The 16,508-nt window shown below is 45.0% G+C and overlaps 1 protein-coding gene and 1 non-coding gene across 2 annotated transcripts; one reads left to right on the top strand and one right to left on the bottom strand.

Moving 5' to 3' along the window:
- Positions 1-2: 2 nt before the first annotated feature.
- On the bottom strand, positions 3-12,044 carry LOC118708714 (phosphofurin acidic cluster sorting protein 2-like; the record flags this gene model as incomplete). The annotated part of the gene is made up of 3 exons (XM_036420137.2): positions 11,985-12,044; positions 2,620-3,374; positions 3-2,106 (listed from the first exon to the last, which is right to left on the bottom strand). Coding segments are annotated over exons 1-3 (2,919 nt in total), but the record flags the coding sequence as incomplete, so codon positions are not given.
- A 4,338-nt stretch (positions 12,045-16,382) lies between these two features.
- Positions 16,383-16,508, top strand: LOC118708727. Its single transcript, XR_004984705.1, has one exon. It is a non-coding gene; the product is annotated as a small nucleolar RNA SNORA18 (small nucleolar RNA).

The raw sequence follows: 16,508 nt of genomic DNA on the forward strand, positions 1-16,508 counted from the left end.
TTCTCCGCAACTCTCTTTGTGTCTATTGGCTGGGCTGCCGTCCAGTAATCCACCCGCAGCTCCATCATGTCTGCATGGACACCCTGGCTGGGGGAGGACAGGCCCCCACTCATTGATGGGGGGGAAAGTGTGTTGGATGAGGCCTTGCTGGCAGGGGACAGAAGCTCGCTGGAGCAGGAAGGGCCTGCATCATCTGAGTCTGCTGACATGGCTGAAGATGGTTCCGCTCTTCCAACCTTCACTGCCCCCACAAAGGGGATGAACTTCTTGGAGGAAGTGTCATCGGGACGCTGCTGCTGAGACATGAGCACGGCCTCTGCGATGGGCAGCAGGTAGACACAGTTGGCCCCAGTGACGTACTCTGTGATTCTTGACACAACGTCCTGTGTGTCCTGCAAGATGTTGAGAGACTCCAGGTTGTTGAACATGTCCCACCAGTACAGGTCCTGGAAGAAGTTGTCGTAGCGGCAATCCATGGAGCCCAGGTAGCTGGCCAAGGGGTGGGAACCCAGTGGGATGACCAGGAAGCGCAGGTAGTCCAGCCACTGGGCTGGCTGGTGGGACAGCAGCTCCACGAAGACCCGCAGCACAGCGTTGAAGTAGGGCTGCGCCCCTGCCACCGCTATCTTCACAGGCGTCAGGGCCTGGGAAGTGCCGTCGCAGTACCTCTGCATCCAGGACACGATGATGCTGAAGGCCTCCTGGACGTCATCTGTGGAGCAAGTGCACACCACTGGCAGCGTGTGCCCCTGCAGGATGTCCGAAAGTAACTGGCCCTGCCAGTCTGAGGTGTTGACCAGAATGATGTTCTCAGGCAGCTTGTCTGGGCAAATGAGGATGACATTCAGCTGGTCACGCACGGGCTTGCTGGGGATCTGCCGCTGGCTCTGTGGTTCTGGGTCCTCATCATCCGGTCTGTTGAACCAGTCATTCGGGGATGTGTTGCAGCTCTGGTGGCCAGCCTGCTTCCTCTTGGACCTGCTGGAGGGGATGACTAGAGACTTGGTGAAGCGCACTATGGATGGCAGCTTCCTGGTGAACCAACCCCTGGCAGAGGATGCTGCCTCCCGGCTGTCCTCCAGCTGTGGCGACTGCACCCCAGGGGAGCAAATTCTGTGGGCCACTGAGTCAGAGTCACTATCACTTGACATGCTGTCAAAGTATCGCCTGAGCTGGGGCTTTGGGGTGCTGGGGACGCTGATATTGTCCTCCGTGTCTAGGCTACTCTCGCTTGAGCTCTCCACGATGTCATGGCGACGGACCAGGGCCTTCTCCACTTTGGGGACGTACCTCACAAGGGCCTGTTCTGAGGACACGACCTTCTCCGACACTTGGGCCATGAGCACAGATGCCACGGCTTCCTGGTGGTAATTCTGTTGCAAGGTGGTGCACCTCCTTCTTACTATCAGGTTCCCTTCCTCAAAGTTGTCCTCCTGGGACTGCCTGTGGGCCGCACTGTAGCTGGCCGCCTGCTGAAAGAAGCTGTCAGGCGGGCCTGCAGAGTCGTTAGGCGAGGTCTGGGCCGAGGTGGTGGCCTGCCTGGCCCTGGCCTCACGATCGATGGGCTGGCTGGACAGGCAGGCCATCTGCATCTTGTCCACCTTAGTGATGCATGTACTGTAGGCCACCAATTTTGAGTCGCTCTGGCTTGGCTGCTTGCCTCCCGGGGTGCACGTGTTCTCAGGCTCCCGGGACAGACTCGGAGACTCCTTTCGGATCCTAGCGCTGTGGGGGCCCCACATCTCCATCTCCAAATTGGAGTCTGGTATGCCCTCGATGCATGGCCTGAGCTTGGGATTGGGGCTGCTGAGGATACTGTGATTGTCCTTCATGTCCGAGCCACTAGACAGGCCTTGGAAGTATGGCCTGAGCTGAGGTGTGGGGGTGCTGAGGACACCGTCATCGTGCTCAGTGTCTGGGCCACTGTCACTGGGAGTCTCCAGCATGTCATCCAGGAGGTCCAGGTCCTCTTCCTCTTCCAGGACATGCTCCCCATGATCCTGCTCAGGGTCCAGGGCCTCCTCCCACACTTGGACTGTGTGCAGCCATAACAGGACTTTCTCGTGGTAGTTCTGTTGCATGGTCATGGTCCCCCCTGTGACTTCCAGATTCTCTTCCTTGAAGTCATCCTCCTCCTGTGCCTGCCTGTGGGAATCATTGGAGCTGCCCTCCAGCTTTGAGAAGCATGTCTCACACTTCCATTCAGAGGAGCTGTCTGAGGACTCAGCCTTGGCACTGGTTTGCCTGGTGCTGTCCTCGTGGTCGATGGGTGGCCTGGACAGGGAGGTCATCCGGATCTTCTCCACCTGGCCGGTGGGTGTGCTGTAGGCCTCAAATTCATCATCACTCTCACTTGGCTGCTTGCCTCCCATGGCCCATGCATTCTCTGGCATGTGAGCCAGGCTCAGAGGCTCCGTTTGGCTTCTGTCATTATGGCTGCCCCGCATCTCCGACTGCGAGCTGGAGTCTGACATGTCTTCAAAGTATGGCCTGAGCTGGGGCCTAGGGATGCTGAGGACGCTCTCATCATCCTCCATGTCAGACCGACGGTCCCTCTCTGACTCTTCGGACCTGTGACACAGCGCCAGGACTTTTCGCTTCAAGTCCATTCCTCGTATGGACCGCCGCTGCTTCTTTGGCTTCCCCTTCCCAAAGTCATCCTTGTGCAGGTCCTGTCTGTGCTTTCTACTGCAGCTGGCCTCCAGCTCAGACAAGGGGCTCTGAGTGTAGTTACCTGCGGACTTGGCCTTCGGCCTGGCCCGCATGGCACTTTCCTCATGTTTGATGGGCTGACTGGACAGGGAGGAGATCCAGACTTCAGCCACCTTGGTGGAGGGCTCCTGGACGGTGCTGTAGAGGCTCAGCATCTGGCCGCACTTGGAGTTTCTCCTCATGACATCAGCCATGCGGATGGCGCCCGTGGCCAGTGTCTTGTAGCCCAGGACGATCCTGTTCTTATAGTGCTTCCTCTGCTCCAGCATGATCTGGAGCTTGTTGCCTTCTCCCTTGAGGAAGTGGGAGTACTGCAGGGAGAAGGTCAGCGCCAGGTCAGTCTCCACTGGCTCACTGGGAGGCAGCATAATCTCTTTCGACCTCAGGATGCCCTTGGAGTCCTGCATCTTCACGGAAATCACCACAGAAACTAGGTCGTTCGCCAGCTCCTTGAAGACCACTAGCTTCTTTAAAGTGACACTGCACCACCTGGGCACACAGCTGGGGCTGGAGCAGTCCACCGCCCAGGTGGCGAACAGGTTCTGGGCTACCCGTGTTTTGAGCACAGTGGATGTGCTGACCAGCCCCACAGTTCGTGAGCAATCTACAGCTGGTGGCACCCTATGGGTCCTTTTCCTACTCAGGGTTGATGCTTTGTCCTCCTGTGGTGGGACAGAGGAGAGACATGATTGGTGACAAGAGGTGGGGCACAGGCGATCGAGTGTGCAGACACAAAAAGTGGCCACTTGCTAAACTGTGATTAGGTCAGGGAAGGCCTGGGTGGTTGTCTTTTAAACTCAGAGACCTAAAGTTATTCCACAGGATGTCCCAAAATTAAAACTTTTTAACTGAAAGCAGTTCATGGCGGGTCGCCCTGTGCTAGGCTGGAATCTTCTCTTAAAAAAAAAAATTAAAAAAAATGATGATTCTTTACCTTCACTGAGTCTTTTGCAATGTACAAGAATATAGCTTTGGAATATCAACGGAATTTTCCTTGTTCTGGACTCTCTGTGCTCTGTGGAGACCACAAATCCCCTCATTGTTGTTGAGTTCATTGATGGCTATTCTATCTTTTATCCACATATGGGAAAGAATTATGTGTCCATCATTTTACTTTTTATACAATCTATCACCAATGGATTTCATGCAACCCACATACAACTCCACTTTTTATTGTAATGTCTAAAATAAGGTGAAAGCTGCCATTCTCAAGAGTATTGTTTCAATCCATTGAGATTTTGCTTTAAGACAATTGACGGTTTGGCTCAGATAAAATCCCAACAATTGTTCACAGTTTTGACTGTTTCTTATATTGACATTTACTTGGCACAATACAGCAGGATCCCAGAAAAGCTCAGCCAGCACCACCCTGCACACCTACACCTGGTGCTGGGATGCAGCAGACGGCCCATTGACCCACCAGTTCCCTGTCCATCAGGTGAACTTGTGTGACTTGTCTCTTGGATTCAGGACCTGCTCTTGCTTGTGCTGCTGACTTTATTTAAGCCACATTTTTGAATACTCTTGGTGGAACTAAGGTTAATGCTTGACAGATCTCAGGCTAAGGGGAGACAGGAGGAAAAATGAGCCTGCTTCTTGCTTTTCTGTTGGAATTGCCTTTTGAGAGACTGGGGAAAACACCTGGGATGTACAAATGAGAGCTGCCCTCGTTCACCTAGGAAGATAAAGGGGCCCATCATCCTTCCTGCAGGAATCTCAGGTGTTCTTGGACAACTGAGGATCTTTGCGAATATGTCAGAGGTCCTTCCTCGTGACACGCCCAAGCCCCATAGGGAAATTCCCAAACAAGTGTGACTAAACTAATTGGCTCTTCATGGGGAGGACTAATCAGGTTTGGTCCACCTGCACTGGAAGCCCTTCTGGTGGTTTTACACAGCAGGCAGAGAGACCGAGGCACATAAGAGGGTTGCATGAGACTCTAGGGGAGTGAGCATCGTGCAGCTCCATCTACAAAGCAACACACTTCAACCCACTACATCACATCCTCGAAGATGTGCTGAGACTCTGCAGACACCAAACAACAATAAAAACAGCAGCAGCAAACACACCTCTAGTTAACATGGAAAGTTGTGCCTCCATGGAACTCCCAGGCTCCAGCCCTCATTAATGTCCCTGATAGAAAGCCTTGCCTTGCAAGTGCTTTATACAAATAGGAAGATTTATCTAGAAAATATCAACTGAAAAATAGTCAGCATACAATTGTCTTTGGTGCCTACATTAATTTTTCCCAGGGCGGGAAATAAAACTAGAAAAATGCTGGCCTGAGAATTAAACTGATTGAATGAATTGGACTCATATCTTGATTTGGAAATTAGAAAATTCTAAGGAGAACCCCAGATAAATGCTCTTTAAAAAGAGAAATTTCGGTGATTGTCTCCTGAAGTTAATAAATGCTAACACGCCATCTCCCACTTCTATAGCATGCCCATGCCCACTACATCTTTTGTCCCCTGAGCTTCCTTGTCCAGAAGTGTTCTTTCCCTTTCCTTCTTCCTTCCCCTTCTGACTCCTCCACTGCCACTCCCCACTGACGTAAGGGAAATGAGAATAGGAATTCTCCCAACTCCCTTTGGAGGAAAGCTGTTCTCAGCCACCGAGGAACCAGCAATCCTTCTGCATTCTCTCTGCGGCCTTGTTTGGTTCACTGAGAAATTTCACTGTTGCAACATGTAATCCTGGCCATTCTAACCTATGCCAATTAATATACTCCAGGTTTCTGGGAGCACAGCAACAGAATTACCGAATAAGGTTGTCAGAAAACTGCTGTGGAGAAGTCTGCCCACTTTAAGGATTATAGGAAATGAAATAGCATTTAGAAAAAGTAAACAAAACAAAAAAGTATAGGGTGGCTCCAATGTGTTTCCTCTTCTCACTGACAGTTTGGGAGAATTTTAAATTATCATTAAAAGGGAAGCCACTGACTGACCTAGCCATTTAGTCTCGTGGGATAGAGTAGGGGTGTCGAACTCAATCAGAGAAGGGGCCAAAATCTAAAATCCAGCCTGAATCGCGGGCCAAATGGTTTACTGAACAGTCATAAACTGTCATTGTGATGGAAACGCAGCGGAGTGCAGTGATGACAGCACGGTGCGGGCCACATTGCAAGGCCTGGCGGGATGGATTTGGCCCGCGGGCCTTGTGTTTGACACATGTGGGATAGAGCATCAGCCTGAGGATTGAAGGGTCCAGGTTTGATTTTGGCCAAGGGCACATGCCCAGGTCGCAGGCTGTATCCCCAGTAGGGGGTGTGCAGGAGGCAGCCAATTGATGATTGTCTCTCATCATTGATGTTTCTATCTCTCTCCCCCTCTCCCTTTCTTGCTGAAATCAATGAAAATCTTTTTTTTTTTTTTTAACAAAAAAAGGGGGGGGGGGGGGAAGCCACTAAGTCTCCTGTATATACTGAGGCTACTTTATTTGTTCTTAACCTCACCCAAATAACTGCTTCCCTACAATTGTCTGTTTTTTAATCAAAACCTGTTTTCTTGCAACAAGGGAATGTTATGGGACTATATATCGATGGAATGCTTATCAAATCTTCCCCAATTCACCTGGTAAGTGAGTGGGTTTTTGTCTTTTTAATGAATCAGTGAGGCTGACATATGCCTTTTCCAGAATAGTTACATATACACTTAGGCTAAATGAACCAGATACTAAACCAAAAGGGAAATTAATGACTTTAAAGGAGCCTTCCAGGTGGAAACTAACCTTGAGACTGACCGAACGTTTGCTAGTCATCTTTCCTTCATTATTGTCTTCCACGAGAGCCTGAGAGTTGGCTTCACAGGATACCCGCCCTACCCAGAATGGCCCAAGCAACCCAAACGCGTGCAGAGCTGCCTCTAATACTGGGCTTGCTCTTATGTCTCTCTGTAGATGGGGAAACAGCCCACAGTGATGTGAGCGTTCTCTTATGGGGTACATATCCATCAAATGGCAAAACTTGACCCTGAGTCCCTCAAGGAAGAGTCCAATCTTCTTTTGTTGCCCCAGCTACCTGTTCCCAATATGAAGTGGGTAATAGAGAGGTTTTGCATAATTAATTTTAAGACTATCATACAGCTAGGACCTATCTTGCCATTCCCAAGGAAGATGGACAGAGTTTTCATATACCTGAAGGCCTTTATACCTCTCAGAGGTGTGTGCTTTCTTGAAACTAGAAAAAATGTACCCAAATAGAAACATTCCAAAAGTGGTGAATGATTTTCTCAGTCCCTTGCCAACAGTTGGGTGGCAACCCAGTCCCTGAGGTATTGAAGATGACTATCCTTGTTTTACAAATGAAGTTTTCAAGAGGTCAGAGTTTTGGCTCCAGAAACATGTCAAAGCAAGCCCACCAAATCCTTTTACCTTCCCCAAACCTCCCCTAGTCATTTCAGAGGCTTGTAGATAATTGGCTTTATGCAACCAAAGTCCCAGAACCTTTGAAGTGGAAATACCTGAGATCACCAAGACCTCTTGTCTAGGCCATTTGTCTTTGGAAGATATGTCTTATCCCAAAAGAAAAAAATACCTTACGCACCTGCACAAATCATTTTAGCTTATTTCAACTATTTCTTTCTAACTTATATTTAATGAGAGTTATTGAATATCTAGATATTTTGAAATAACATGAAATACTGAAACATTGCTTGCTAGACAAAAATTATGTTCACCAGCTTTTGGGTTTTTATTACAGAAGGTCTGTAAAATGGATTTGGAGCTGTTGATGTAATGTTGTGTGCTTTGTGAAAGGTGTGTTTCTTGAATGTGAGAGTGTGATTACAATATGTTCATCACCGTCAATTTAAGGAATGCTGGTTATTCACTTTGTGGTTATCATTGTAAATTAAGGCTCCTAAGATTAAAAGTTCCAGCTAAGAAGGAAGAAATTGCATAGTTGTGATAACAGAAGGCTTGAGGTATGGGGAGTCATATTTGAAGGAAAAGGTCAAATGCAAATTTCTCTAAGGATAGTCATTTCTGAATGGGTGAGAAGGTTTGTGAAAGTCAAGAAAAGGTTTGTAAAAGGGGATATAGACTATGAACTTTTGTGAAAGTTTTACATAAAATATTCCGGTCTTTCTCTGCAAAAATTAGTAAATTAAAATTGTGTGTATAGTCTTTATGTGATATGTGTTCATCTATGTGTTATGTGTGGTGAATTTTCAACCTCCAGATGGCATTACTAGGATATAATCTTTTATTGATCTAAAAGGTTAAATATTTATGTAAATTAAGGTGAATTCTGTAGTTCGGACATAATATTTAATATTAAAACTGTTTATAAGTATTATTAATATCTCTTAGAGTTATTACCATAAATCTGTGTTTGCTTTACTTAGATTTATAAAAAGTCCATGGTATAATCTTTTGCATAAGTATATTTGACAACCTTCCTAAAATTTCTATTTTAAGAGATCCTTTAAACAAAAGATGAGTTTGAGTTAGTTCCAATGGGCCCTGAAATACCTAAAGGATTTATTCTCTTGCCTTATTAAAGGACCATAGTGGACCTGAATTAGTCCTACTTCATATGCTTGAAATTACCTGAGAAGCTTAACCAACTTAAAAAATGAAAACAACTGTGCTATTTGTGTACATATATTTTTATTAAAATGGAAGTTCTAAAGATTTCAACCTGTCCTAGGAAGGAAGGCAGAAAGACTCAAAGAAAAGTTCAAATAAGAAACTCTCATGCGGAACAGGGGTCTTGGTGTCAGCCACACCCTGCCAGCTCCAGGTATTTGTGGTGCAAACATTGCAAGTTTATGATTTTTCCCCAATGCTCAATACAAGAAGCCATGGACAATGTTTCAAAATCTTACATGTTATTTGATCCTTTTATATATTAATAGAAATTTTGTATTGAATCCAAATATATACATATACGTATATTTTTTCATATTATTCTCTGTCATTTTATAGTAATCACTAGAAGCCTGATGCACAAAGATTTGTGCCAGAATGGGCCTTCCTTTCCCTGGCTGCTAGCACCATTTTTGCTCTGCTCAGAGGCCTGGACTGGCTGTGTATGAAAATAAACCCTCATTTTGTTGGGTTAATTTGCAGACCCACTCCTGATTGGCTGCTGGGTGTTGCAAAAGTACAGACAATTAGCATGTTTGTCTGTTATTAGTTAAGATTATTTTCCAAAAATTATTGTCTTGGTATAGTTTACCAAAAAAGCAAAGTTTTTTTTTTTAATCTACTGCATTACAAACAAATCTATAAGCACTTAGTTTTGTCATTCATACATAGTTATTGTTTTACTCTGATGAATTTTCAAATATGTTACATCTTTAGAAAAATCCATGAGAAAGATTCTAGCTTACTCTAAATAACAGGAGATATATATATATATATATTTTTTTTTTTTTTTACAGAGAGGAAAGGAGAGAGACAGAGCTAGAAACATCTATGAGAGAGAAACATCGACCAGCTGCCTCTTGCACACCCCCTACCGGGAATGTGCACGCAACCAATGTACATGCCCTTGACTGGAATCGAACCTGGGACCCTTAAGTCCGCAGACGGACGCTCTGCCACTGAGCCAAACCAGCTTTGGCTCAATAACAGGTTTCTAAGCAGGTCACATCTTTGATCTGAATGAAGAAGTATAGAATTCTAAGGAATAACTGAATTCATGAAAATATTGGCAAATAACCAGGATAAACAAAAAATGGGTACAGAACTAAATGAAGTGAAGATGAATTTTTATTGTTATGACTCTGTTTAAAATACTGCTAATTTTTAAAACTTTTTTGTTTTCCAAACAAGGAAAACTAAAAGCATGCATTCCACATTACTATCAATGACTCACTAATAAGGTTGGATATAGTGACTGATACACTTGGGACATTCATTTCACAGTACTCCCAAGAGGCAAAAACTTTACAGACCAAAACTTACAATACAATCAGGAGAGTTTTCTTTATTGAAACACATTAATTATACACTCTCTCCAACATGTTTAAAAGGGCTTTACTTCATCAGAGGCCTAACCACAATGAACATCTGTCTCTGACACTGGTTTCCATCTACCACGGAGATTGAAGACATTTCAAGGATGAGAATAAACTGGCCATGGGAACTGACCGCTATCTCAAGAAGTCAACAAGGCCTAGATGCTCACAAATTACTGCTGCTCAAACCCTGTTCTTCTAGCTCCTAATTGTTATTGACTAAATGTACATCAAATGATTTTATATTGTTATTATCCTCTTTCTGATTTGCTAATGGAAACAATATCTGTCTCCCCAGGCCCCTTCCTTGCTACACATGAAAACTTGAATTTGGATACCTGCTAATTTTTCCGACCTACTCGACAATGACATTCAGAAAATCAGTTATCATAACGAAAGGGTAGAGTCTTAACTCATCTGGCCAAACATAGCAAAGTACAAGTGACAGTGGATGAAGCATAAGTACAAGTGACCTGCTGGAAGAGGTATGGGGCACCTGTGCCTCCTGCAGGAAAACATATAATTAGCTTAATAAACAATTATGGCCGGGACCGGTTTAGCTCAATGGATAGAGCATCGGCTTGGGGACTGAAGGGACCCGGGTTCGATTCCGGTCAAGGGCATGTACCTTGGTTGCGGGCATATCCCCAGTAGGGGGTGTGCAAGAGGCAACTGATCGATGACTCTCTCTCATCGATGTTTCTAACTCTCTATCTCTCTCCCTTCCTCTCTGTACAAAATCAATAAAATATATTTTAAAAAAATAAAAAAATAAACAATTATGATAATGCATGCAAAGTGTTTTTTGGTTGGCTGGGTTGCTTATTCCCCTCAGTCTAGCACTAGACACTTTCTATTCCTAGATGGTGTTAACTGCTTTCATACCATTGCTTTTGTTCCTGGTTGTAAATGTTATACTAGACGCATAATTCCAAAACTTGAGGCAAGAAGCAAAAGGACCCTGCTCATGATAGCTCAAAATTTAAAATTGATACAGAATATTTTGTACAAGGACATATAGGATCTCATGGTCTCCCATACACCTGCCTTTTTTATTTTGAATAATCATAAAATTCCACCTTGAATGCCATTTAATGTTATGGTCTTGCCTTATCCCCAATGGTCCATTGTTCAGCAAGAGAAAACACAAACACTGATCATCGATGCATAATTTGTATTGATTTATGAACAAAAGGAGGGTGCATGAACGATAAAAGGGGCTACATGCTCACCTGACTAGCTCAGGGAACTCCGGTGTGGTGGCCTTGCAAACTCAGAGACCTTAAGTAACCATATGGGATGGTCTGAAATTAAAACACTAACTAAAAGGAGCTCATGGTGGGTAGTCATGTCCTAGTCTGGCATTTTCCTTGACAAACGTCAATCTTAATAGACTCTTAACAGAGTCTATGTACTCCCTATTTGCATTTATGATAACATATATTTGGATTATAAAAGGAATGTTCCTTGTTTTGGACAACTCATGCATAGGCACCACTCTGTGCTCTGAAGAGATCAACAAAGATCTTTGTTATTCAGTTCATTGTTGACTTAAAACTATCCTACGTCCACCTATGAACAAGAAGTATGTGCCTACCATTTTATCATTTATCCAATCACAGAAGTTCCCACTCTTTGCTTTCTCCTCTCTCCCTAACCTATCACCCATGGATTTCATGTAACACACATAAGGCTACACTTTTGCTTGTAATGTATAAAATACGGTGCAAATTCTCATTCTCAATAGCATTATCTCAACCCATTGAGATTTGCTCATTCACGATTATCAACACATTAGGTCAAATAAATGCACAAAACTTTTTCACAACTTTGAACATTTTTCACATTGATAAGAGAAAAGGTTCTTTGCAGGAAAAAGTAGAATTGGAGGTGAGGAATATGAAACACGTTAGTATCTTAGGTCATTTTCATAGCAGAGGACAGACAGCACATGCTTTATTAACAGTGTCTCCCGTGTGATTTCTGACAAAACATCCCCATGTAAGATGAGAACACAGAGGCTTTTTCTGGGATATTAGGACATGTGTTGTATTCAGGGTGGCACCATTGTCATGGCAACAGAGGGGATAAGGTCCAGGTCCCACAGCAATGACGACATGGGTCGCCGTGATAACCAGTCCCTACAGCACAAGGGGCGGCCCAGCTCCTGATCTGGAGGAAATGGGGACCTTTGGAAACTGGATGCTAGGAGGACTCTCAGGGGAGAAACAGTGTGCCTTCTGGGACCCAGGTCCTGTTGAATCCCAGGGGTGCTGGAGTATGGAGCAACTGGTCACCTATACTCACCCTGCAGCCGTCCTGCATGCTGGAGGAGGTATGGGGCACCTGTGCCTCCTGCAGGGGCATCGAGTTGAGGACCCCATCTGTCAGGTCCGGTCTATTCTCCTGTGTGGAGCTCTGTAAAGACAGTTCCCAGTCAGCAGGGGAAAGCCTCAGAGCCCCGGCTTGCTGGTTCTGTGACTCCTGTGACCCTTCAATCCAGACACACACACACACACACACACACACACACACACACACAGTGTGATCTACTTAGACCTCCACTGGTGAGGAAAAGGCATGACAGCCTGAGGGCCTAGGATTCCCACTGGCACACATAAAAGACCCCCTCTGGACCCATCTCCAATTACCTGCCCTGCCCTTCCCTGCTCTTGGGTGTGATCACAGCAGGCCCTCTAGGTTATCCACTGCCCTGAAAGCTATTCCTGTCCTGGGATTCTCCTTTCATGTCCCTCTTCCCATCACATGAAGGGGAAGGGATGTGGGCTGCACAGGGATGGCACCCAGAGCAGGCTGGCCTGGTGTGAATGGGTCTGACCCAGGCCACCTTCTCTTACCTGAGGGGATCTTCTTGAAAATGGCCAGAGATGTCGGGCACGAGTGTTGAACCGTCTACACAGTCTGGAACACCTCTCACTGCAGGGTCTCTGGGAACCAGAGCCCTGATGACTGGGAACACAGCAAGAGAACATGATGAACTGTCAACCGTCTCTTGCCAAGTGAGTGGCAGTTGGGCAGTTGCTTGAAAGTGGGTGCCTGGCTACATGGATTCCAAGTTCTATTAGGAAGTGACATCACTTCCTGGGATTGCCCCCTGCCCCGAACCCCTCACCTAATAACAGATATAGTTAGTCCTGTGGCCTGCTGACTGCTCACCCACTTTCTCCATGCAATATCTTCTCCATGGAATATCCAACAGTGTACACAGTGACCCCAACACACCCTCTCCACAGCCCCTAGAAGGTCTGGCTGCAGCCAGGGTCCCAGATTTGAGGAGAAGACATAAGCTCAGACTCAACCCCTAGTTCTTACCTCCTCTTGATCCTGGATAAGTCACTGTACCTGTCAGGGCCTGCCTCTCCCCTGCCTGCACATTGGGTTATTGCAGCATTTGCTTCTTAGCGATGTTCAGGCTCATGAGGGGGAGTAGCTAGCAAGTAGAAGGAGGACTGTCACAGGCAAAAGTGCCTTAAACCTTCTTTTAATTCCTATTGTCACCTCTTCTGGGTCTGCTTTTCTTCTACTCTCACACAAAATCATTGGATCTAGCTTGTGTGTGTGTGTGTTCACATTCATGCACAGTATTGCTAGGTTGTATTATGTTGACAGAGCCCTGAATCTCAGTGGTTTAAAGCGGCAAAGTCTCTAATTTCATAGCCAGGTGACTTCAGTGATCTGATGGATCTAAATAGAGTTCCTGTCTTTTGGATTGTTCATCGTTTTTCTTATTGTAAGGGTGAGAGTAAGGACTTCCAAGCTCTTATATGTTTGAGTGGAAATCAGAAGTTGCCATTTTATTTGACAATGGACTGGGGTGGACATGACTTCTATTTCCCCCTTTCTAACAGCTGCCAATTTCCACATCCAGGTGGTTCTGGAAAGTGTGGTTCAGGGCCCCAGAGTGGAGGTATGAGCACATCTAACTGGCTTAGCCACAATGATGATGGTTGCATGTGGACATGTGACTTCAGTGAGTTTAATAAAATTATTTCTATTAGTCACAAGAATAAGAATTTTGTTTGCATACGTCTCTTGTCCTATTGAAAACATGCTTAAAGTCACTAATCATCCCAGAGATAAAAATCAAAACCACAATGAGGGCGCTAGCCGGTTTGGCTCAGTTGATAGAGTAGAGTGTCGGCCTGAGGACTACAGTAAGGTCGTGGGTTCTATTCCAGCCAAAGGCACATGCCCAGGTTGGCGGATTGATGTCCAATAGGAAGTGTGTAGGAGGCAGCCAATCGATGATTCTCTCATCATTGATGCATCTATCTCTCTCTCTGAAATCAATAAAAATTATATATATTTTAAAAACACAATGAGATACTATCTCTCACACCTGACTGAAAGGCTATCATCAAGTCAACAAAGAACAAATGATGGTGAGGACCTGGAAGAAAAGGAACACTTGTGCACTGCTGGTGGGAACACAGACTGGTGCAGCCAATGTGGAAAACAGTATGGAGTTTGTTTAAAAAATTAAAAATGAAACTCCCAGTTGACCCAGGAAGTCCACTTCCAGGAATATATCCCAAGAAATCAGAAACAACCATCAGAAAGGATATATGCACCCCTATATTCACAGCAGCACAAAAGCTAAGATTTGGAAACAGCCTAAGTGCCCATCAGCAAATGAGTGGATTAAAACACTGCAGTACCTATGCACGATGGCATACTACGCTGCTGTAAAAAGGAAAGAACTCTTACCATTCACAACAGCCAGGTTTTATCTCTGGGATCAGAGATAATCCATGTTAACATGTCTTGCTATTTCTCCTTTGCACAAGTTTATGACCTCGTCCCAGAAGATCTAGGGACCAAACTCCTACCATGTCTGCTAGCTCTGTGCCTAGGTGCCCAGGGCAGGAGTAGACACCCATTAGGTATCAATAAATGCCTGTGGGTCAAAAGTGATCGCTTAAATCCTTGATTGAGGGCAAGGACCTTGGGATTTCCCTCCATATTTTTCTTTAAGTGCCCAGAGAAGCACATGGCATACTCTGCCAAAGCATTTGTCACTTGGTATTCACAGAGTTTGCTGTGCTGGTGCCTTTCTTCCCCTGTCTGGCCCTGAGAGACAAAATCCCAGTGGATAGAATAGAGTGGATGCTGGCTTTACCCAATGGCATGCTGCTCTGAGGTGCTCCAGAACCACCTTCTGAGACACTGTTCAAGTAAACCAGACACCCAATCTTACCTACTGAGCAAGCTCGTTGCAGGGGGTGTAGTTTCTTAGTGATTCGTATCTGAGCAAGGAGCTTAGGGGGGGACCCAAACCTTGCTGGAGGCTTAGCCACATGAATTTCCTTTAGGCCAACAGTACTTAGGTCTTCTGTGCCCCAAAACCTTGACTCTGCCCTTGGAACATTGAGGGGCAAGAGTGATTCTTACCCAGAAGTCCTGTCTTAAGATAACACGACTCATTTCTTCAACTGCATAATATTCATTAGGTATGCACAATAATGTAGTTTACTCAGATGTGTACTCATAGATGGTGCAGTAATTCCAAATGTTTATGTTGACAATGTTGTCATAAATTTACTACTACTCATACATTTTCAATTTCACACTCTTTCTTGAATTCTTATAAAATAAGTTAAAAAGAGGAGAATTGTGTCAAAAAATTGAACATTGTATTTATTTATTTTAATATATTTTATTGATTTTTTAAAGAGAGGAAGGGAGAGAGATAGAGAGCTAGAAACATCAATGAGAGAGAAACATGGACCAGCTGCCCTTGTACATACAATGTACATGCCCTTGACCGGAATCGAACCTGGAGCCTTTCAGTCCTTAGACCGACGCTCTACCACTGAGTTAAACCGGTTTCAGCAAAAGATTGAACGTTTTAATTTGTGTGGATGCCCTAAATTATTCTCTAATAAGCTTTTCCCAATAAAATATTTTCCTAAAATATATGAGTGGCTATTTTTTACACTCTTTCCTGTACTCAGCTTTTCCTATTGCTCTCTGCAAGTGAAAATAATTTTTCTGAACTTTTCAAAGGAAAGTATGGTTAAAATTGGTTCCCTGGCTTCATAACAAAAGAGCTCCCTACTTAGCTGATTTGATGTAGGATTCAAATTGTGGTAACATTTTCTGATCTTCTGTGTCAGCTTTCCTTCCCCAGTTTTACTTGTACTGCGACTTTCCTTTGCCCTCTTTCCCTGTCCTACTCAATTTGGATTCTGTTACCAGTAACTTCCCCTCTTCCAAATTACACCACCATCCAAGACTTCCCATGCAACTAAATACCCTCTTGCCATTTCCCCTGCTCACCACTCAGGAGTTCAAACTCTTCCCCCATTAACCCTTTTTGGACCTTCTGGAGGGCGCCTAATCTGAAATGAAGGGTCATCATTGTTTTGACCGTGCACTGAGCCTCTAGTACATGAATAAAACTAGATGATTTTAATCTCCTGGGCCCAGTCCACCATTGACATTTCATGATTTCAACTACAAGTGGAGTTACTTCTTTCCTACCTTTCCTGTTCTTGTCCAAGGTCAGGCCACCCTCCCCACCTGTTGGGCCACTGCTCTCTCTGCTTCTGATCTTGTCCTGTCTTCAACATGTTCTCCTCCCTGCAACCAGGGTGATCCATTCAACTTAAAACCAACCATCCCCCCCCGCTACCTGATTAAGACACTTTAATGACTTCTCATTGTCTTTAAAACATAAAACAGATTGAGGTCTATCCCGATGGGTCTTTTTCTGTAAACTTACATCATTGAAAACGCCTCATAGAATAAATATGTTGCTTCCTTATTCACAGAACTGATAGATCTGTGGGAAGGAGTTACAAGACAGCT

The sequence above is a fragment of the Pipistrellus kuhlii genome, unplaced genomic scaffold (assembly GCF_014108245.1).
Source record: "Pipistrellus kuhlii isolate mPipKuh1 unplaced genomic scaffold, mPipKuh1.p scaffold_m20_p_62, whole genome shotgun sequence".
Lineage (NCBI taxonomy): Eukaryota > Metazoa > Chordata > Mammalia > Chiroptera > Vespertilionidae > Pipistrellus > Pipistrellus kuhlii.